At 38.7% G+C, this 22949-nt stretch overlaps 1 protein-coding gene across 3 annotated transcripts in view; it reads left to right on the forward strand.

Annotated features, from left to right (window-relative positions):
• The window catches only part of asap1b (ArfGAP with SH3 domain, ankyrin repeat and PH domain 1b), an 80546-nt gene that overhangs the window by 45510 nt on the left and 12087 nt on the right, over nt 1-22949 (forward strand). For all 3 annotated transcript variants that reach the window (XM_066646798.1, XM_066646797.1, XM_066646799.1), the window contains exons 7-23: nt 1237-1286; nt 2187-2316; nt 5709-5794; nt 7570-7645; nt 7908-7994; nt 9253-9353; nt 10148-10217; nt 10450-10537; nt 12286-12334; nt 14867-15030; nt 18174-18307; nt 18599-18690; nt 19091-19277; nt 19600-19685; nt 20305-20420; nt 21577-21644; nt 22534-22641. In XM_066646798.1, the coding sequence (XP_066502895.1) occupies nt 1237-1286; nt 2187-2316; nt 5709-5794; nt 7570-7645; nt 7908-7994; nt 9253-9353; nt 10148-10217; nt 10450-10537; nt 12286-12334; nt 14867-15030; nt 18174-18307; nt 18599-18690; nt 19091-19277; nt 19600-19685; nt 20305-20420; nt 21577-21644; nt 22534-22641 (1692 nt within the window). The remainder of the gene's footprint in view (nt 1-1236; nt 1287-2186; nt 2317-5708; nt 5795-7569; nt 7646-7907; nt 7995-9252; nt 9354-10147; nt 10218-10449; nt 10538-12285; nt 12335-14866; nt 15031-18173; nt 18308-18598; nt 18691-19090; nt 19278-19599; nt 19686-20304; nt 20421-21576; nt 21645-22533; nt 22642-22949) is intronic.

Consider the following 22949-nt stretch of genomic DNA (forward strand, 5'->3'; position numbering starts at 1 on the left):
CAACAAGTGGGTAAAATATGTCACAACCATGACTTTATTAAGAACTGGATATTCCTCCAAAACTGATGAAAACACAAGAAGAAAACTGGTCTGGACGACTGCCAACAGCAACATTAAAGGAGCTGCAGGAATTTCTGGCAAGTATCTGGTTGTGTACTACATGTGACAACAATCACCCGTGTTCTTCATTTGCCTGGGCTGTGGGGTAGTGTGGCAAGACAGAAGACTTCTTACAAAGAAAAGCATCCAAGCCTGGCTAAGTCTTGTGAAAAACCTTACATCAAGCTTGCTAAAACCCGGGAGAATGTATTGTGGTTTGATGAGACAAAGACTGAGCATTTTGGCCATGATTTTAAAGTATGTTTGGCAAAAAACAACAACACTGCACATCACCGAAAGAAGGCCATTTCCACAGTGAAGTATGGCGGTGGCAGCGTTATGCTTTTGTAACTGTTTTTCTTCAACTAAACCTAGGGCTTTAATAAATGTGGGGGGAGTTATGAACAGTTTTAAATGTTAGTCAGTTTTGGCACAAAACATTTATGCCTCTGCTAAAAAACTGAAGATGAAGAGGAGTTTCACCTTTCAGTACAGTAACGATCCAGTTCATACCTCCGCTTCAGCAAAAGAATGGCCTCACCAGAATAAGATCTAAGTATTGGAATGGCCCAGCCAGAGACCAGACCTGAATCCAATTAAAAATCTGCGTCGGCCTGACGGCCCATAGATGGCCATGTCAAAATGAACCATGGTGATGGACTCTTACCCAAAATGGCTGAATGCTGTCAAATTCAGATTTCAAATTTAAATTCAAATTTGTGCTTTAACGAAGTATTTGTATGAGGGTGTGCTTATTTATGTAACCATTTTGTTTTTTTATTATTACCATGATTGCTATCACCTAAAAGAGTTTTACTTTGTTTTTCAGTTGAATTTAACAGATTTTATGTTTACATTAATATTCAGAGATATTCGTATTTTCTTCATTTTTTACATCACCAAAACCTGACATTTTAACAGTGGTTGGTAGACTTTTATATACATTGTATGCTATAATACACAATTTGGCCAGTAATTAATTAGCATTAAATTCTACGTACATTTCAAAAATAACATTTCATACGCAGCAATCTTCAGCTTTACTTGTTTACATGGGAGACTTGACTCTGAATTCTGCAGCTGGTTGATAACGTCTTTGTTACTCTGTTTTTTTATTTTCTGCTCATCTTCGTTCAGGATCTGAAAAAACCTTTTGACAAGGCCTGGAAAGACTATGAAACCAAGTTGTAAGTGTGCTTTCTTGTTTTCTACAGGCTGTTGCAACATTTGTCAGTTTATTTGTCAATGGCAGCATATTCAGTGACTGCACAGTAAGGCCAGGAAACCACACTATTTAAAAATTATACACAGATTTAATGAATGCACATTTCTGATGCATGAACTCAACCAAATGGACATTGATTTAAGATAAAGCTCTGTACTGATGTTACAGACTTTTAAATTAGTTTAATGCATTTTTAATGCACAAATTCTATTTATTTTTTGGTGTAACATATTTGTTGAATGTAACTTATAAACAGTAATTGTGCACTGAAATATAAGTACGTGTGTAGAGGATGTGCATTTTCATCAACTAATGATGTCTGGCAAGTGTGTATGTATATTTATGTGTGCTTTGTGGTAGTGAGGTATGTGTGTGTGTACATTTTCTAGTTTGTAATGAACTTATCCCAATAAACATATCTATTGAAAGCAGAAACCGAAAAGCCAAAGCTGACCGCAGGGCTATGACAAGTGCCTCCACCTGAGCTTCTTGAAGAAAAACTGCTTTCAGCCTCAAACTATGCAGTTCATGATTAATAACAGGCATTTGTGATAATCGTAGTAGGCAGCTGTCCAAGGTCTTTAAACTGCAGTAGCTTTGAGTACCTGAACTAGCATGTGTTATATTTAAGAGAAGCCCTTTAAAATCCTATGTAAAAATGTTTTATTTGACCAGCATTTAAGTCCTTTCTTTGAATTTGAAACCTGTCAACTCATATTACTATCAAGATCTGATACTAGACAGTCTTTGTCTGTACATTGGACTTCTTAAAGCATTGTGTTTAAAGTCTCTCTGTTCAGTACTTATGTGTAATTGATAAGTCCATTAGGGTGAGTGTATAATATATGTGGTCTGTTCTCAGTACAAAGATAGAGAAGGAGAAACGAGAGCATGCCAAGCAGCATGGAATGATCCGGACAGAGATCACAGGAGCTGAAATCGCTGAGGAGATGGAGAAGGAGCGACGCCTTTTTCAACTCCAGATGTGTGAGGTCAGTGCCATGAAAGGGATTTTGCACTTATTTATACTTGTACTAACTGTAAATTCCAATGGAAACATATATATGTATTTCTTTATCAATGTGAGGGGATTCTCAATGTTTATGAGACATATTTCCTCAATTAATTTGGGGTTTTCCAACACTGGATGGAATCTCACAATGAACACACAGATTCAGAAACATCATTGCTGGTTTTCAGGTTGGTTTTAATGTTGTATTGCCCCTAGTATTGTGGTGTAATCTCTGTCCAGTCTGTCTTAATCTTTGTCTAGGGAACATAGCCCTACATGGTTAATGTATAGCTGAACGTAAGGCACCATCTATGATTGTGGAGAACTGCTGTCCTCTTGTTTGTTTACGTTCAGAAGCTCTGCATCTTTTAAGGTGGAGTGGAATATTTGGTACATGGCTGAAGATTTGTTTAGTTTTTACATTTTTATTCACTGTTCTTGTTCACAGAAACTAATTTGTTACTTTGATTGTTTAGTTTTTAGCACCTTCGGTCTGTGTTTACATTCAAGCTATTAGCAAATTTAGAGTCAGTCAGGAATAGAGCAATATCCTCATGCCGGTTTGTGCTTTTCCAAGTTTGGTGGTCTGTTTGTTGTCTAAAAACCTCCAAATTCCTTTTCTCTGCCATGAGCCGAGAGAGAGAAAGCTTAGCAGACCAGGCCGAAACACTTTTCTATTTTTATCTAGTTACAGACACCTGGGCTTCGTAAACACATTAGACCTGCTTTGAGCACGCACACAGACAAGAGAGCTAGCAAATAATGAGGAAACTTCCTCAGTATTTATTTTGATTAAAATCGTGAATATTGCTTTTAAGTCTTGCAAGCAGTTGACAGAACATCAGTACTCTCGTGAACTCTGTATCATGATCTAAAAGGTTTTTCCACATGTAATCACCATCTTGCTTGCATCTTATTTTCCGGAGTGGTCACTGGTAACACTGAAGAAGGAAGTTTCTGTTGCTCAGTTACAAAACAAGCAGGCTGTTTTTAGATTTAAGGCAGCATCAGTGCATCACCTACTAAATATTTCAGCATTTGCAGTGTTGGTTTACTCTATGTATTACCAAACGTTCAGCTTTTAAATGATTGCACAGTTCTACCTTATGCAACATTCAGCAAGTAGAAAAGACAAGTATTTACACTGTGATGGGCCTTTAGAGGCTCGTAAGTGATTTCTAAGAAAGTTTTTGACAGCTGCAGAATTGGATGTAGCCCATGAAGTAGTTTAGCATCCTTGCCTTTTCTTTTGACAAGGCTATGACAAATATATATATATATATATATTTATTTTTATTTCCTGAGCTACATTTAGCCAATAACAGTCTGTATCTTAAATATATCTGGTGTCATGCTCATATACTTAAATTTGTGTAGTGTAGCATAGTGAAAAATTGTTTGTGTTCCATTAACTGTTCAATCCAAGATATTATTAACTTTAGCAAAATGATTAGTAAGGATTAAACATGTCAAATACTTTTGTTATTTGCACAGCAATTTTGTGCTTTTAAGCCTCTGAGTGTGTTTTTGTTTGAATATACTATTACTGGCTTTCAACCCAAACCACAAATAGTTTCTTATATCCTCCACAGTTTCTTCAGCAGCCACACCCTGAGAGTAAAATGCAGATATGTTTATACTTAAACTGTATGTGAATCTGAAATGCTGCTGTATGAGGGTTTTCACACCTAGCTTTTTGGTACAGACCCATCATAATATTTTTTTAGTCTGTTCTGCTTTGACATGTGAAAACACAGATAATGCTTTTCCTCTTCTTTTTGAAGCCCAGTCAGTACTGAAGTACCTAAATAACCTGCCTTATTTTATATTATACATTTGCTAGATGCTCATATACTTCCTGTAGCATGAGCTGATGCTAATAATGCCACATGAGCAATGCACTCATTATCAATGACCTGATTAGTCGAATACAACCTTATTACAAAGCAACGGATCTATAAGCTACACTATATTCACAAAAGTATTGGGACATGTACACAGTAGACCTACAGGAGATTTTATGGCATCCTGTTGGAATCAATAGGCATTCATATGAAGTTGTTCTCCTTTCTGCGGTTACAACAACTTTCACTATTCTGGGAAGGTTTTATACAAGATTTTGGGGACTTTGTGGCCACCAATCTCGCCCAAAAAAAAAAAAAAAACTTCCAACAAAAAGGAGCATCAGGCACTCATGTTGGAAAATTCAGCTTCTAAAATATGTTCAGTGGGGATGAGATCAGGGCTCCGTGTGGGGAGTGAAGTTCTTCTACACCAAACTCACCCAAACATGACTTTATGGAGCACAGCCAAGTGGGAACAAAGGGCTTTCCCTAAGCTGTCCTACAAACATGGACACAGTACTTTATTAAAATCTGCCACTTGGTGGCTGAGTTGCTGTGGTTCCTAAATGCTTCCAATCTTCAATATTACCACCCCACTTGATTGTAGATTTAAGAGAGAAGATTTTCTTTTTCTTATAAACTGTATGAAACACCTGAATCCAGTGATTGGGATGTGTGTTACAATACTTTTGTCCATATAATGTATATATTTGTTGCTTTGTGATAAAGGGTTGTTATCTCTTTAGAGCAAATTAGATTTTTTTTTTTCAACTAAGGCAGATGTAAAAGGACTAGTGCAGTTTTTAATGTATAATTTTCTGTATTATTTGTGGCACTTTAGATGTTGTAGTATGGAACCCTCTGAACCAAATGAAAAATTGTGGTGGAATTCAGCAAACAATCTAGACTTGAAGAAAACTGAATATATACATCTAAATGCCTACGGATTGGCATTCTCACAATGTGTGCTATAAAATGCATTCATGCACACAAAGAACTCAACTGCAGTGTGGATTCCATTCGTGAGCACAGATGCAAAAATGGTGTGCGGGGACACTAGCAAGCTGTTCTGGATTTTCTTGCCACAGGATAAACCAGGATTATGATTATGTTTTATTCATTTGTTTGGTGGCCATGGCTCCCCCCCACCCTCTCTGGAGAATAGTCATGGCATTCTATTTTTAGACACACAACCTCTGTGATGTGAAGAATCTCCTCCTCAGGCTTTCTTACCATTACTGAAATAAGAACACCTAAGTGTATTACAATATTCTTATCATAGAATTAGATTAGTAGTCATCAGATATTTCCTGGAGAAATTGACTTTATTGCTGACTTCACTGTGATTTAATTTCCAGGTTGTCTCTAAATTGTTCAGTGTCAATTATATGGACTGCTGCAATATTCAGAGGAAAACAAGGAACATAGAGACCTCTTCATAAAATGTGTCAAATTTTAGAGATGCCTGCAGATGTCATTGCAAGACTTTCATAAATTCCTGTACCATTCTGTGTCTTTGCTCCTTCAGTACCTGATCAAAGTGAACGAGATCAAGACCAAAAAAGGCGTAGATCTACTTCAGAACCTGATCAAGTATTACCACGCACAGTGCAAGTAAGTTATATCATTAAAATAGGAATTGCACAAATTCCACTATGCATAATCATTGTTGTAGTTTTTTTATATACAGCTGTGTAAACTAAATTTGATTGTTCTTTAGATAAAAGGGGAATATGTTTTTACGTGCTCATCCAAAATTTCTTCTGAAGTCAAGGGTATTTGTGAATCTCACTTTTTGCACTACAGTATAAGTTACTAAATCCTTTGTTAAAAATGTGTTTTAGATATTGTATGGGCTCAAAAATGGTCAAAAAGATTTTGAGTTTGTTAAACAATACTCACAAATGTAACAGACTTTGTAACTGCGTTTGAGCAACTACATACACGTAAAACTAAAATCCACAAATGTATTGGAATTCACAAATTTAAAACAACAACTACAATAATAATAATTATTGGCGGTTCACTGGAAAGAACCAAGGTTCCAAGAAACAGGAACGGAACCAGTTCAAGAACCGAAGTTCATTTGGTGGAAAAGCACTATGGTTGACAGCAACAAATAAGTGTTCCGATTGGTTAAACAAACCTCGCGATCTGATTGGTCCAGCTAATGCTTTCCTATTGGTCCAGAAATTGGCCGTCAAAACAGGGTCTTAAATCCGCAACTGCAAAAAGAGATTCAAACACGCAGCAGAGAAGGCAATTCTCTGGATTTGATGATATACATGTACATGCATTAGTTCATGAATATTTGAACATATAGGGTTGCTAAGAGTAGAGGAATTTATTTCTATGTATAAATTTGCTTCAGCTGAACTACAGGGTTTACAGAATTAATCAGTGAAAGTTTTGAATGTGTTGAAAATGAAGAGATTTTGTTTTGCCCTCCATTTTTAGTGAAGAACCCTCTTGAGTAAAGTAAAGAATTGTTAATCAGTGTTTAAGAGGTTAAGAGCTGCTGCCCTGAGGGCGCAGAACTCTGCGTTCTGCTGCATGGTGAAATGTCAGTGTCCCCTGGACCCGCAGAACTGATGAGTTGAGAAAGATCAGTGCAAACACTATCTTTAGTCCTTTAGACACATCAGCAGAATCAACGTCCTATTGATTTTAGAGCACTTACCTTGCAGTTCAGGACCTTGTTATGTCATCATGCTCCAGAGAGGAGCTCTGAAATACCAAGAGACAACATTTCCCTCTTCGATGCTTCACTAAGCTTTTGTCAAGATTTCCCAGATACAGTAATCTGTACGGTAACAGTGGCCTTTAAAGTTATTTTCTTATAAACCCATGAAAAAAAAAAATACAGATATATATTTTTCCCCTGTGACGTCGTCATCAAAGCATAAGTAATATAAGAGTGCATACCTAGTTTTAGAGCTCATAAATATGCAGCGGAGATGCCCACATGGGTCCTAACAGCAGTGGGGAATCGTGGGGGAGAAGGCATGTGGCCGCAGTATGTGCAGCTCTGACTCATCATGTTTGACTCGGATGCTTTTGGCAGGTCGTTAGTGTCTGCAAGCTGTTAGCCAACTGCATCCGTAATTAAGGCATTTCATTCTTGCTCCTGCTACACCTATAGTGAATATTTTGAAGATGAGCCTAAGCATGAAGCAGGTAACAAGCAGAGAGGTCTAAAGGTCTCTTCAATTAAGAATGACTCATCATGATGAGAAAACCGTTGCAATGTTGGTGAGCTAATGAGAACATTTATGCATATCATTACAAAGTTAGGATCATCTGGCAGTTTTTTTTTACAGTTTGTCAGAAGGTTTGATTTGCCCAATAGAACATGAACCTTGATTTCATGACTCATGATTTATTTTCAGTTTCTTCCAAGATGGCTTGAAGACAGCCGACAAACTCAAGCAGTACATAGAGAAGCTAGCTGCTGATCTTTACAATGTATGTACCCTACTTTTCCACTTCATTTTTTTGTTGTGACTGTACAGTTGTGCTGTTCTTAATCTTACAAGTAATGAAAATGTACGCCTAAACTTTGTTTAATCTCTATTCAATTTATTGGCAAGATCATTATCTTGTATATTTCTTGTATATATAACTACATTCCTTTTTCTCTTAGTAAACAACGAAGAACTTTTGTAAGTCACTCATAAAAGCATTTAATAAATGTCCTAAATGTAATGTAATTGTTTCTGAATCTTAGATAAAGCAAACTCAGGATGAGGAGAAGAAGCAGCTCACGGCCTTGAGGGATCTTATCAAGTCTTCCCTTCAACTGGACCAAAAGGAGGTAGGCAGAAAGTCCAGTGTCCTCCAAGGCTCAGTCTGAGTCAGATCTACACATTTAGTTTCAGTCTATGTAGGTCAGAACAGACCTGTAATCCTGTCTTTAACGTTAGGATAATTAGTGAGAGGTGAGAGGGGGGGCACCCAGTGCTGTACCATGCTGGTAGCCAGTATGAGGTCGGCCTTGCTGGTAACCAGTGTTGTGCCACACTAGTTGCTCAGTAGAGAGTCACTGACTGAAGGCCATGAATTTATAAATTGATATTGTTAGATAATCCTCAGATACCAAGAGTTATACCTATTTGTCTATACGTTAAGACTTTCAGCACCAAAAATGGCTTGTCAGTTCCACGTTACACAGTCCATGTGTTATTTTCTTTCTTGGGCTCTATTTCTTGCTCTCAGTATTCAGAGCAAGCCATCAGAGCAGTTTAATAATTTTAATAATCTTAACAGTATATATAACCGTGTTGTGAATTTAAAAGGTTAATAATTAAATTTAACAAGGTTAATGCTAAATGCACACAAAAGGAATAACGAATTTGGAATAGCATTTTTGTACTTCTGCAGAGTGAGACGTCAACAAAAACAAGATTTCTAAAACTGCGCATAGCTTAACTCATACACAAGCCCACATGCCCACACACTCAGTATTTTCACATGCTGTGCTTTTCAAACTTTATCCTGTGTCTCTCTTACTTGCTGCATTTTGGGACTGAAGTCTAGGAGAGTAAGTTCTCGGCATGCTGAGCATGCAGTGTGGTTGGTGGTGCGTAATGCATATGATCGCTGTTGTAATGAAACCTTGTTATCTCCATTTTAGAAGTTTCTCATTTTGACATAGTTTGAAATTACTAGCTGCCCTTAGTCAAATAGAAACAGTCCAAAATGACCCAGAATTCTGGTCATCTTCACTTGCACTGAAATTTGTCTTTATCCTTCTTCTGTAAAATAGCTTTTTCTGATATATATGATATTTTTATACATAGTATATATATAAAAAAACTTTCATATATATACATATATATATATATATATACTGACTGAAACTCTGTAAGTCTTGGTCTCACTTGCATTTGTATCATCCTCACTGTGGATTTATGCAAGTGAAGGAAGTTTTGTATCTGTGTGCATGGGAAGGACTAGTATCAACACAAATTATCTTAGGATCATCGTGTATTTACAAAGCATATTTGTGTGTCTATGTGTTTGTGTGTGTGTATGTGTATTTTGTGTTTGTGTGTGTGTGTATACTTGAGCAGGACTCTCAGAGCAAACAAGGTGGCTATAGCATGCACCAGCTTCAGGGTAACAAAGAGTTTGGGAGTGAGAAGAAAGGATATCTGATGAAGAAGAGTGATGGGTAGGCGTGTTTGGCATACAAAGCACACACACACACACACACACAGACAAAAACACCCTTGAAGTACTTGCTTTAAGGAGGTGATTAAATAAAGCTATACATTTCTGTCAAGGGGTATTTCTATTTTTACAAATTCCTCCTAGGATTATTTCTTTTTGGTGAATGGAAATAACTTGAGAGGAAATATATATTCTATAGTATTTAAAATAGTATTCTATAGTTTTTTTATTTTAAAATACAAGTTTTACTCTGGGCGGCATGGTGGCACAGCAGGTAGTGTCTCAGTCACACAGCTCCAGGGACCTGGAGGTTGTGGGTTTGAGTCCCGCTCCAGGTGACTGTCTGTAAGGAGCTTGGTGTGTTCTCCCTGTGTCTACGTGGGTTTCCTCCAGGTGCTCCGGTTTCCTCCCACGGTCCAAAAACACACGTTGGTAGGTGGATTGGCGACTCAAAAGTGTCCGTAGGTGTGAATGTGTGAGTGTGTGTGTTGCCCTGTGAAGGACTGGCGCCCCATCCAGGGTGTATTCCTGCCTTGCGCACAATGATTTCAGGTAGGCTCTGGACCCACCGTGACCCTAAACTGGATAAGCGCTTACAGATAATGAATGAATGAATGAATGAAGTTTTACTGTGAAAATGAGAGTATGTTCACCTTGAGATTTATAAAGAATGAAATGCATTCAATGCTGGATTTGACTTTCAAAAAATATGCATTAATCTTTATTTAGGTAAATAAAATATTTTACACTTCCGTAACCAGTTGAGTAATCAGGGTCTTCCTTTCTCTCTCACAGACTGCGAAAGGTGTGGCAGCGAAGGAAATGCTCAGTAAAAGGAGGAATTCTCACCATTTCTCATGCTACTGTAAGTTCACACTAAATTTTACACTACCTTTCTGTTTTCGTGTTCATCTACTATGCAAACCTGTTACTGCCATGTGATGTTAATGGTTTACGGTTTTCACAACAGTTTGCCTTCCCTAATTTGAATGTGATTTACAAAGTTTGTTCTAAATATATTCTGAATAAAGTATGGTTTGCGAATCTAGTTTTTGAATTTGTATAAAGCTGGAGCCTTTTTCTCTCTGTGTCTGCAGTCAAACAGGCAGCCGGTCAAACTCAACCTGCTCACCTGCCAAGTCAAACCAAGTGGTGAAGACCGGAAGTGTTTTGATCTCATCTCCCGTATGTCTTAAAGCACTTTAATCCTCCTGCACCTGAAATAATTCAAATGGTCTGGTTTTAATTGAGTTATTTTTATAGTTGCTTAAACAGGTATCAGATTGTCACATAACTTTGAATCATTCATTTAAAATCTTGAGTCTTAAGTAAGCAATGTGTCATTTAACTGAAAACTGACACCGTGATGTTTAATGTGTACTTCATGATAAGTACATAAGTTCATTAGTATACACAGATATGATGTTAAATATTTAAAACGTAGGCTATTCTGTGAATATAAATCATATTCATTATAGCTCCCTTAAAATATTATTTTAAAAAAACACCTTCAGCATTGACAGAAAGAAAGATGCAAATAAATGGCATTAAATGTTCCATACATTACTGGAACCTGGGCATAAATTTGATAAAATATTTGGTAACGCTTTGTTTACAAGCTGTTTCTGATATGCTCACTACTGATAATTTATTGTGTAAAATGAATACAATAAGTGCAATTAATGACATCTACATGTAGTCCCGGAAAAGTGGTGATTTTGGTGAAATGTTTAAGCAAAGTATCCTCCCAGTCTACTTTAAGACCTCCAGGGAGGGTGATTTCTAGTTCCTTCTTGAATGTAGGCCATTCTTCAGTATTTATAGTAGTAACTATAATAGTTACAGCATGCCTCCACCTTTCTGTCCAGGAAAATGTATTAGATGATAAAAAACAAAAGACTTAAAAAAAAAAAGAAATATCAGAAAAATTAATGTCCTTATGTCTCAGGTTAGTATTTCTTTTTTAATTTCATTGATGTCAAAAATAACTCAAGTCAGTTTTGTTCAGAGCCAGCAGGATCATTTTGCTACTATTAAAAAAATAGTTGTTATTCAATTATTTATTTATTTTGTCTGTTTATGCTCAGTTAGGTCCAGCATAATTGTGCTTTTTGTCATTTCAGCGGAGTGATTTGCTCTCTTGTGCGTCTTTGGTTGGATTTGAGTCTGGAGGGGATATATTGGAGGGATTTGCATGACTCTGTTAATAGAAATTGAATGGTTGGACAAATACATACTTGCCCTTACCACTAACACTTGTCAGTGGTAACTGCTGTTATTTTGTACAGCTTCAAATCCGACTCCTGCCAGAAACATGGGGGGGGGTGTAGTCATGTTGCCATAACTACACCACTGTGTGCCTCTTTGCAGTGATTCACAGTTCTGATCAAGCAGAGATTTTAAGCCGTTCGATTTTATTTCATTTTGAATTATGCTCAAGGATGCCACGGTGGTGCAGCATGTAGAGTCGCTGTCACACAGCTCCAGGGACCTGGAGGTTGCGGGTTCAAGTCCCACTCCGGGTGACTGTCTGTGAGGTGTTTGGTGTGTTTTCCCTGTGTCTGCGTGGGTTTCCTCCCACAGTCCAAAAACACATGTTAGTAGGTGGACTGGCGACTCAAAAAGTGTCCATGGGAGTGAACATGTGCATGTGTGACGTTCTGTGTAGGACTGGCGCCCCCTCTAGGGTGTGTTTCCACCTTGTGCCCAGTGATTCTGGGTAGGCTGTGAATGAATGAATTATGCTCAATATTTTTATCCCACATCTGATTTTGTTTCATGTTCAACAGGTCATATATCTTTAAAATCACTGAGTTATTATTAATACTAGCTTTAAGATGCCAGCCCCTTAAAATCTGATACAGTGACATTTCAGTGATGGGGTTGTGGAAAAAGGTGACTTTACAGTTCCACATTGTTCTTCTCTGTTGCAGATAATCGCACATATCACTTCCAGGCTGAAGATGAACAGGAGTTTGTGATGTAAGTTTGCCTTTTCTCAGTGTCACACATTATTGTTCATGATTATTCTCTTTAACCTTTATTTAAAGGAACACTGCGTAATAGTTTTACCTTAAAACTACAGGTTCAGTATTATGGTATTACCCCACTGACCAGTATTAGGTAGAATAGAGACATTTTATATCCTAGGTGGAATAGTGTCATGGCTACTCTGGACTCAGCAATACAGAAAATGCAATTTGTAACTTTTTGATGAGGGTAGAAAAAAGGTATGTTAAGTTTTCTTTGGGACTTCTTTGGGTGGTGCAGCAGGTAGTGTCGCAATCACACAGCTCCAGGGACCTTGAGGTTGTGGGTTCGCTCTGGGTGACTGTCTGTGAGGAGTTGGTGTGTTCTCCCTGTGTCTGCGTGGGTTTCCTCCGGGTGCTCCGGTTTCCTCCCACAGTTCAAAAACACACGTTGGTAGGTGGATTGGCGACTCAAAAGTGTCCGTAGGTGTGAGTGTGTGAGTGTGTGTGTGTGTGTTACTCTGTGAAGGACTGGCGCCCCCTCCAGGGTGTAGTCCCGCCTTGCGCCCAATGATTCCAGGTAGACTCTGGACCCACCTCAATCCTGAACTGGATAAGTGCTTACAGATAATGAATGAAACGTTTTCTTTGCCAAAGACATTAAGGTTTTTAGCTCAAACAGATTTGAATGGGCAAAAATGTAACATGCAAAACTGCCACAGTTAGAACCTCATGTTCCCAAAATACTAAAAATGATAGTTAAAAGAAAGCCATCCAGTTGTAGGCCCTCGTGAACCAATTTGTAAACTTAAAATCTAACAATGCGGCAATCCATGCCTAAAGCATGTACTTTGTTTCCCGCTGTGAGAGCGCGCCGGACACAGAAAATCCCCCTCCGTGAGCTGGTGTGAAAGACCGCACAAGGGCGTCTCTGGAACCGATACTTCTAAGTTTCTCTAGAAATTCTCCGGAGTTCATGTGTGAAAGATGCGTAACACTGCCTAAAATATAATTTAACTGACATTTACAACAGATTTAGAATGGGTTTTATTTAGCAGTACTTTTTGTCTATTGTAGATTTGCTTAAGGTAATTTAGTAGGATACAGTAGACTGAGGTCATAATTATAGTCCTGTAGTAGCAGCTTTCAACAGCTACAATTCTCAGTTTTGGGGTTTATTATCAGAGTCTATACTGTATTCCGGAAGAGGTTTGATTTCAAGATATGTGGATTTTTTTTTCTAAAAGAAGCTGAAGGTGCTTAGTCATTCAGGTCATTGAAACCACAGTGTCTTTTTCCCACACCTATTTTCAGTCCTCTTCACACACAATTAACTTCTTAATATCTCTCTCTCTCTCTCTCTCTCTCTCTCTCTCTCTCTCTCTCTCTCTCTCATGCGCTCTCTCTCTCTCTCTCTCTCACTCACTCTCATGCGCTTTCTCTCTCTCTCTCTCTCTCTCTCTCATGCTCTCTCTCTCTTTATCTCTCTCATGCGCTCTCTCTCTTTCTCTCATGCGCTCTCTTTCTCTCTCTCTCTCTCTCTCATGCGCTCTCTTTCTCTCTCTCTCTCTCTCTCTCTCATGCGCTCTCTCTCTCTCTCTCTCTCTCACTCACTCTCATGCGCTTTCTCTCTCTCTCTCTCTCTCTCTCTCATGCTCTCTCTCTCTTTATCTCTCTCATGCGCTCTCTCTCTTTCTCTCATGCGCTCTCTTCTCTCTCTCTCTCTCTCTCTCTCTCTCTCTCTCTCTCTCTCTCTCTCTCTCTCTCTCTCTCTCTCTCTTTCTCTCATGCGCTCTTTTTCTCTCTCATGCGCTCTCTCTCCATCTCCCTATTTACATTGTCTCTCCCTCATTTCCTCCTCTCCCACACATTCATTACCTTTTTTCCCTGCTGGCAGTGAGTTTCAGTAACTCTGTGTTGTTTCTGAGCATCATGCTGAGTTGTTGGAAGCCCCTAAAGAGCATTCCAATGTGATCCTTTAACATTTTTATCTTTCACTCTCGTATTCTCATCTAGAGCTGTCACTGTCCATCACTTTAGTGAGGGAGTGATATACTGATGATACTGATGATTAAAATTAATAATCAAGTTCTTTTAAAAGGCACCTAAAGTTAAATGTTAAAGGTTTTAACAATAAAATTCAATGCATAACTTAAAAAAAAAATCAAACTGGGACACAAGCCTTTAGAATGTTTTAAAGCAAACTCAGAACAGTGTGATGGAGCAGTAGGATTTGGACGCTTTCCCAAACTGCTGCTGTAAGCAAATAATTTAAATCTTTTGACCCCGAAATGGCACAAAACACTCTGGGTGATTATATAGGCTATTTAAAATTTGTACAAGTTGTTTGTTGGTCACCAGTAGATTTATTTATGTATGTGGTGTTGTATTCTTAGCTTTTAGTCATGTGATAAGCTGTGTATCCAGATATTTGACAGGCAATATAAACTGTAAGACAATAGGCTGAAACTAAAAGAATACAGGCGGTAACAATGATGAGTTGTATGTGATTCTGAATGTGTTTATTGTGAATGTGTGTTTACAGCTGGATCTCAGTGTTAACTAACAGTAAAGAGGAGGCATTGAATATGGCGTTCAGAGGAGAGCAGACGGCAGGAGAGGACGGCCTAGAGGATCTGACCAAAGCCATCATCGACGATGTCCTGCGCATGCCCGGCAATGAAGTCTGCTGCGACTGTGGGGCTGCAGGTGTGTGTGTGTGTGTGTCTTTTGATTCTGTGTATGTTTTGTGGCACTATTCTGGTATCCTGCAGTTGGTCTATGCTGTTGCCTGTGATCTACACACATATTCCTTCATTGGATAATTCATTCATCCATCCATCTATTCATCCATTAATTCATTTCCGGTAAACAACTTCATCTGGTTGTGTGTCTCACTGCATCTGGAACCCAACCTGATTCATTAGGCACACACCCTGGGTGGGGCATCACACACTAATGCAATCACTTATACATGACACATATTGCCACTTTTTTTATTGCCAATTGACCAAATCACATGTGGTTTTGAATTGTGGAAGGGAATTGGAGCTCCCGGAGACACCGGCCCACTCACAGCAACACATGCTAGGGTTTGAATCCACAATCCTAGGACCCTGGAATTGTCTGACCACAACACAATTGTCTGATCTGTTGTGCCACCGTTCTTCCAACATTCAGATATTTTAAGGCACAGATTCTTAGTCATGAAAATACAGCTTGTAAAATGCCCAGAAAAGCAGGAAATATAATGAGGCACACTGCTTTAGCTTGCTCAGTGGACTTCTATCTCAGGGGCATGTTTACCACTGTGTCGTCACCTTTTCTTGTAATTACCTTGTTTAATCATTCGGGAACTGAACATACTACTGGTTAAAGTTTTCCAAGTGGTGTTTTTGCCAATACTCGTTTGATAAAGTCTTCTGTATAACAGTTCATTGTTGCTGTTTGCCAATTCTCCTTTTCATGACGTGTTATAGTGATGCATTCGGAGTGCAGGCAGACCTCTCTAAATACCCAACGTTTACCTCCAAATTAATTAAAATATCTCATATATGCAAGTCACCCATGCCATGGTCACTAATGCAACCTGAAAACCATGAGAGACGTTGGCTTTTACACCTACCCCTGGTAATCAGCGTTTTTAATGTTACACTCATAGAGCGCTTTTCTAGAAACCTATTGACGCTTTACAAACAACACTCAACATTCAATCCACACAAACACTGGCGAGAAGCGGCAGCCAAACGCGCACCGCATGCTCTCAAACAGGAACGACCGTCCACTTGGTTTCACCCAGGATAGAGTGGCAGTACATATCTGGGCACTCACAATCACTCATTCACATACACATACACACTCATTCACTCTCACACTAGGACAATTATGAGAGAAGCCAATTTACCTGACCTCCATGTGGGAGGAAACCGGAGACCCTGAAGGAACCCCCTGCAGACACAATGTGTTAAGTGACATTTATTTAGTGAATGTTTTTAAGTACCGTTTTATGTGCAGTGCCATCTGAAGGCACATTTACAGACACACTACATGTAATCCATTGCACAATTGCATGCTTTTCTGGATGATGCTTTAGTGTAAACATTGTCGTAACCACCAGATGCAATTAGATATTTTTCTGAAATCATCCAGACCTACTTGTATCATTTCCTGTTCTGACTGAGCTCTTAGTCCAATTTTGAAGTGAGCATTATGCTTTATGAATACTTCCCTTTTATCTGTATGTCCCTCTTTTGTCTTGAGCCATGGCAACTCAGCCTTTCTAGCCCAGGAATTTGTGGCAGAGGATGCTACCAATAGTGAGTGTCAGTAAGTGCATGCTTGTGTGCGTGTGTGTATATATGTGGATGTTTGAGAGAGAAAGACAGTGGTGCTCTGCTTAACACTGTTACGTCACAGTGGTTATATAATTGGAACTTCTAGGCCCTGTGGAAGAAGCCGGAGACAAACTGGGAGCTGTCTTACTGCAGTCTCCTTCACCCAGTGCTTAGATTCTCGGATTAGCATCATGTGTTTATAGCTATTGCTGGTGTTTTCTGAATGTTGTGTTGTTTGCATTTCTCCTTATTTAACTGCCTGGCAGAGAATTTTGTCGTGTGTACAAATGACTGGACATCCCATTGCAGCCAAGAGCTATTTTTACTATTGTTGTACACTACCCACAATACAACAGTATACTGAGATAAGGGGGTTGAAGATTTTATGATCCAGAACTAATCATCCAAATGGAATGCATTAATGCTCCTAATCTTCCACTTTTACTCCTCATTGCTCACTAGCAGCTCAACACAAAATCACGTTTCAAACACATTATGCTATTTAACCTGAAAAGGGAAAACATTTTTGGCGATAATAATTAAAATATTTTGTGGAATGTCCACAGGGGAAGGAATAGTCGCCCCCAGAACATGGTTAATATGAGCAGGGACATGAGCTAAGAAAGTGAAATGTCACTTTTGTCAATTTTTTGGCCATTTAATGTGACTCTCTGTTGTAGTGCATTTTCACAAGAAGATGCTTTTAGGTTGGCATTAGCATTAGGATTTTGCCAGCTAGCTTTTTAATTAACAGAAATAGTGGCAGTTTTGTATTAATGCAGTGTTACAGATAGTAACCTTGGTCTCTGTTAAGTTTAAGAAGCTTATGTTCTCACACTCAGCTTAATTCCTGTGTTCTTTGCCTTTGGTCCAGCTTAGCAGTCTTTCTTGCCAGTTTACAACAGTATGAATGCTTTCTTCCTTTTTGCCATACCTGTATTCACGAGCTTTTTATTTATTGTATTATTTATTTACTTTCTTACAACGCAGTTAGTAATCCACATGCCCATTGGTTGCATATACACTCGCTCTCTGCACTATACATGCATGCACCCATCCACACACACACACACACTGAAGGAAATTGAACTTCCTGAGCTATTGCAGTTTTCTTCCTGCATGTTATTTATGTGTCTGTGTGTGTCTGTTTATTTTAAAACAAGTATCACCTGTTTTTTCCTCAGGTTGTGCAGTAAGGTATCAAAGTGTCAGGCTAATTCTCTTTTATGAGTCCAACAGTTCCCCCTAGTGTTGAAATCAAATGCAGCCACAGGTAGAGGTAGAGGCAAAATATGTTTGATATATTTGGCTTAAATTAAGCCTTAGGGCAAAAATCTGCAAAAACCAACATTTTGGCTTGAGTTGAAGTGGCATTTGTCCACGAATCCTTGACATGTTCTCTGGGTCTAACTCTGTTTACAGCTGTCTTTGCAAAAGTTGCATTTTTAAGGTATTTTTTTTATCTTGCTTTAAGAAGGTTCATTAATTTTTTTATTCCCTTTTTTATTCTCTTGTTAGATCCAAAATGGCTGTCCACTAACCTGGGGATCCTGACTTGTATCGAGTGTTCGGGCATCCACAGGGAGATGGGAGTACACATCTCTCGCATTCAATCCATGGAACTGGACAAACTGGGAACATCTGAACTCTTGGTGTGTTCATCAGTATCACTACTGTGGTCCTTTAAACTACAGCTTTCTCTGCCCCCACAACAGTTAATCCAAGTATAATTAACATCTTTTTTTACTGAGTTGAATTTTGCTGGGTGTGTTAGAGCAGGGGACACACTTCTACATTGACACAAGTGGAAATCTAGGACACGGAGCTGACAGTTATCATAAAAAAAGGAACATTTAAGATATCATTACTCATTACTATAGAGACTCTTATGAAGATCATTTTTAACACACTATTGACTTTTAAGGTATGCTTCTTTTTTTCAGCTGGCCAAGAATGTTGGGAACAGCCATTTTAATGAGATTATGGAGGGGAATCTTCCCTGTCCCTCTCCAAAGCCCACTCCGTCCAGTGATATGTGAGTAATGCAGCTGTCAAAGACACCTAACATTTGTTTTTCTAACTTGCCATGTCCAAGCCATTGTCCTAAAGTCACTAAAGCTTTACTTAAAGGAGCAGTCTGTCATATTTTTACCGATAGAAATGAGCAAATACAGTCACTACAATGGCTTCATAATGTGAAGAAGAAGAATTGGAAAAAAACTGCTCCAGTAACAGATCTCCATTCATGGATTAATTAAATAGACTAAATTTTTTTTTTTTTAATATTCACTTTTATTAGTCAATATATTTATAATCTTAAATTCATCTCAAATATATGGTCATTTACTCTTCTATCCAGGTGCCTTTATTTACATCTACTCCACCTGCTGAGATATTTTTTGTTTTGTTTTGTTTTGTTTTGTTTTTTTCTCCAGGACTGTTCGTAAAGAGTTTATAAACGGCAAATATGTGGATCATAAGTTTGCGAGGAAGACATGCAGCTCAGCAGCAGTGAAGATGAGCGAGCTGTTTGAGGCGGTCAGGTCACGTGACATAATGGCTCTCATCCAGGTGTATGCTGAGGGGGTGGAACTTATGGAGCCGCTTCCTGATGCCGGACAGGTGAGCAAGTGACCACACAAAACCGTAAAATCAATAAGCAGAAAGATATAAATAAAAAAATACTGCCTTTTGAGAATGCTTGAATTATTTACAAGGTAGTTTCCAGTGCACTTAATGGAGACTGTACTGTGCACATGAGTTTACTGTAATGCAGCAAGATCAGAGAAGAATCACGACCATGCTGGAATGGACATTTGCTCTCTGTGTTATCCTCAAATAATGGGGAACCTATGATACTCTCTCAGGGACTGATAGAGAGCCTGACAGGAAATAGACGTTGGATTTTCTTTTGATCGTGTGTTTTCTGACTGGCCTTTTGCAGGAAGCTGGGGAGACGGCATTGCACTACGCTGTGAGGACTGCTGATCACACCTCACTCTATCTGGTCGACTTTCTGGTTCAGAACAGGTATATTTCAGTCGCCAGCTTTTATTTTAGAAATGTTGTTCCTTAGTTGGTGAGTTACTTCACTGACATACACGATATTCTTCTCTTTCTCAGTTTAGAGGTGATGAACCTTGACATTCAAATATATTGTAGGTTGTGTAAAAGTTGAATAAAGATTATTCTACTTGAATGTATTTGTTTATTGTGGCAGGGTTACAGTTATACTGATGTTATGAGAATGTGCTTTTCCCTTCACATAATTTAGAATCTGCACCTTTTCCTTCAGTCACAAGCTCCAGATATAATATTTAATCATCAAAAACAAGAGCATTGGTGGAATAGTACAGAACTTGACAAGGCAGTGTTTTTACCCCTGCCGGGTGCATTTTCTACAGCTTACATAAGAGCATTAGTCATATCAGCAGTGAAGCTCATGCAGACGATTAATGTCACTGCTTGTAGACTGCAGGGCACAAAAGCAGTAGATTCCGGTCTAGAGGTACATGCAGAAGTGTATTTTTCAAATGCTGCAGTGATCTTAGTGTCAGGCTACTAAAATTATGTGATTTATAAACTGTTTCTTGTGATGTTCATTGATTTATTGTATTGTATTACAAATAACCTCTGTGTGTGTACATAGTGGAAACTTGGATAAACAGACAGAGAGAGGAAACACAGCCCTGCACTACTGCTGCATCTATGAGAAACATGAATGCCTCAAGCTTCTCCTGAGAGGCAAACCTGCTACTGACATCAGTGAGTCACACACACACACACACACACACACAATAAAAAAAATTATTATTGTGCCAAATCTGAATACAGCTAAATATTTTCTCAGCCCAATTTGGCTTAAACCACATCATCCTGTTTTGAGTTTGAAATCATTCAACAAACTTCTGAGTGGAAGTGATTAGGTGAAAACAAAAACAAGCTGTATATTAAATTTTAAAATGGAAAGAACCTGACTGTGAAATTGAAACCCTGTTTAAACCCTAACGAAATTAGAAGGCAGACATCCAAATTCAACTTGAGTGGTCTGATGACTTCAGGTAAATATTTCAACCTAAACCCAAACATTAGGGTGACCAGATTTGAGATGGTGAAAAAGAGGACACGTACGGGGGGCGGGGATGAGCTCTTGCCCCTCGCTGCCGTTGTATGCTTAGCTGAACCTATGTGTGCTTTTAGGTCCTTTACACCTTTATTTGCTACACAAAACATGGGAATTTCTTTTGTAATTCACCCGAGAACTTACATTTACGTTTCGGCATAGCTGCTTGAGATGAGGGTAGGTACATGAGCTTTGCCTGACGTAAACAAGGACTACTGGCGTGCAGACTGACCAATTAAATGTTTACAGAGAAGGTTATCGACCAATAACGGTAGCGCTACAGTCAGACCGTCCAATCAGAAGATTTTAGGCTACTTCACCACGCCCCCTTCTCACTCAAGCGAACCAATCGGAGTAGGGGAGGGCGGGACTAGTTTGTGAATGAAACGCTTCTCGAAGTTCTATGTAAGCTCTAGAAAAACAAAATCCCGGACATTTGGTAAATTCCGCCCAGACATTTTTTAAGTCTAAAAACGAGGTCATGTCCGGGTAAAAGAGGACGTCTGGTCACCCTAGCTAACATGCACTTGTGTATTTCGTTATTGAACTGGACAAAAATGAAATACACCTTTTCAAGTGGTTCAGAAAATATTGAGCAAAACACAGGGGTTTTAAGTCTTTTCTAGTGGTCATTAATGTCTCCAGATTTTGTTTATGTATCCTCTTTCAAGTCAGCTCTGGCTTTTCAATTTGCCACAGGCCATGTGCTGAGTGCGTGGGGTTTGGAAGCAAAAGCTGGAGCATTGTGAGAGTTGTTTTTTATACATAATCCTGTTTTTCTGTATCTGTTTCTTACAGCCAATCATAATGGAGAGACAGCATTAGACGTGGCCAGGCGAATGAGGATCGACCAAAGCGCTGAGGCTGTAAGTAAATACTGAGTGTTCATCAACGCGTGGTTTGGTGAAAAATCAAATGTACATTATTTTTCACTTTAAGCAGATAGAGTAGGTTAGTGAGGAAATGTTTATTGTTCACATTTTGATTCTTTAGTTCAGTGCTTGGTTATTACTAATGACATCATAGTAAATGGAAAAAAACATTAACATACACAGTAGATCCAAAATTGAATCAAATGTCAGACTTCAAATCAAAAACTAAACTGCTTTTACAAAATACACATTGGGGTGGTTGCCCAGATAAGTATTAAGCATAGTCCTGGTCTAGATCCTCTTTTCAGTGGAAAAATCACAATTCAAAATACTGTGCAGTCCAGGACTAGGCTTAATTCCTGTCTGGGAAACCACCCCAATTTAACGTACATCCCTTACTGACTCTAACATAGTTCACTTGATGTACAGCATTGAAAACCATCCTATTGAAAAACCATCCTATAATTTTGGGATGAGTTTAAGCGGCTTTTGTAGTCCAGAACAAGTCATTTAACATTGGTACCCAACCTCAGGTTTTTGTGGTTGCATGAAAACAAAAACTTACAACAATATTCCAGCATCTACTGTAAAGTCTTTGCAGCAAAATAGAGGCTGTAGCTGGAACATTTAGGCAAAGCAGGACAAATACACTTAATTCTCGAAGGTTGGATGAGCTACTGTCCACAGCATTGACATTTATTGACATGTAATCTATGTTCATTTGCTACATAATGTATAACCTGTTACTGCAATGCAGTGCATGTATCTGAACAGTATATGTTGCTGTTGTAGTTCCCAGGCCCTGTCTTGTACACTAGGGGGCAGCAGGGAATTAAATATATAATGAGTGTATGTTCCTCTTGTTTGTTTGTGGTTGTATCAGTTGATGCAAGCTGCAGAGGGGAAATTTAACCCTAAAGTTCATGTGGAGTATGAGTGGAATCTTCGACTGGAGGAGATGGATGAAAGTGATGATGATCTTGACGATAAGGTGAGACACACACAAAACACTTGTACAGTATAATATCCCTTTTCTTCCCTCCTCTCTCTCTCTTTCTTTGCCAGTTGTAAATGAAAATGTGGTTAATATATGTACATTCTTAATTATGATGGTAGTGAGAGCTCAATTCTGAGACCTTCAGACACACTCTAAAGGCCTAATTGATTGTTGAGCCAGCGTTCATGTATTCATGTATACCATGAATGAAAATTAGTTTGAGTCTTTCAAGATCTTAATACTATTGTTTCCAATCAAAATTTCATGATGGTATAAGGGAATTATTGTAGCACGTGCAGAGA

This window comes from Hoplias malabaricus, chromosome 1 (genome assembly GCF_029633855.1).
Source record: "Hoplias malabaricus isolate fHopMal1 chromosome 1, fHopMal1.hap1, whole genome shotgun sequence".
Taxonomy (NCBI): domain Eukaryota; kingdom Metazoa; phylum Chordata; class Actinopteri; order Characiformes; family Erythrinidae; genus Hoplias; species Hoplias malabaricus.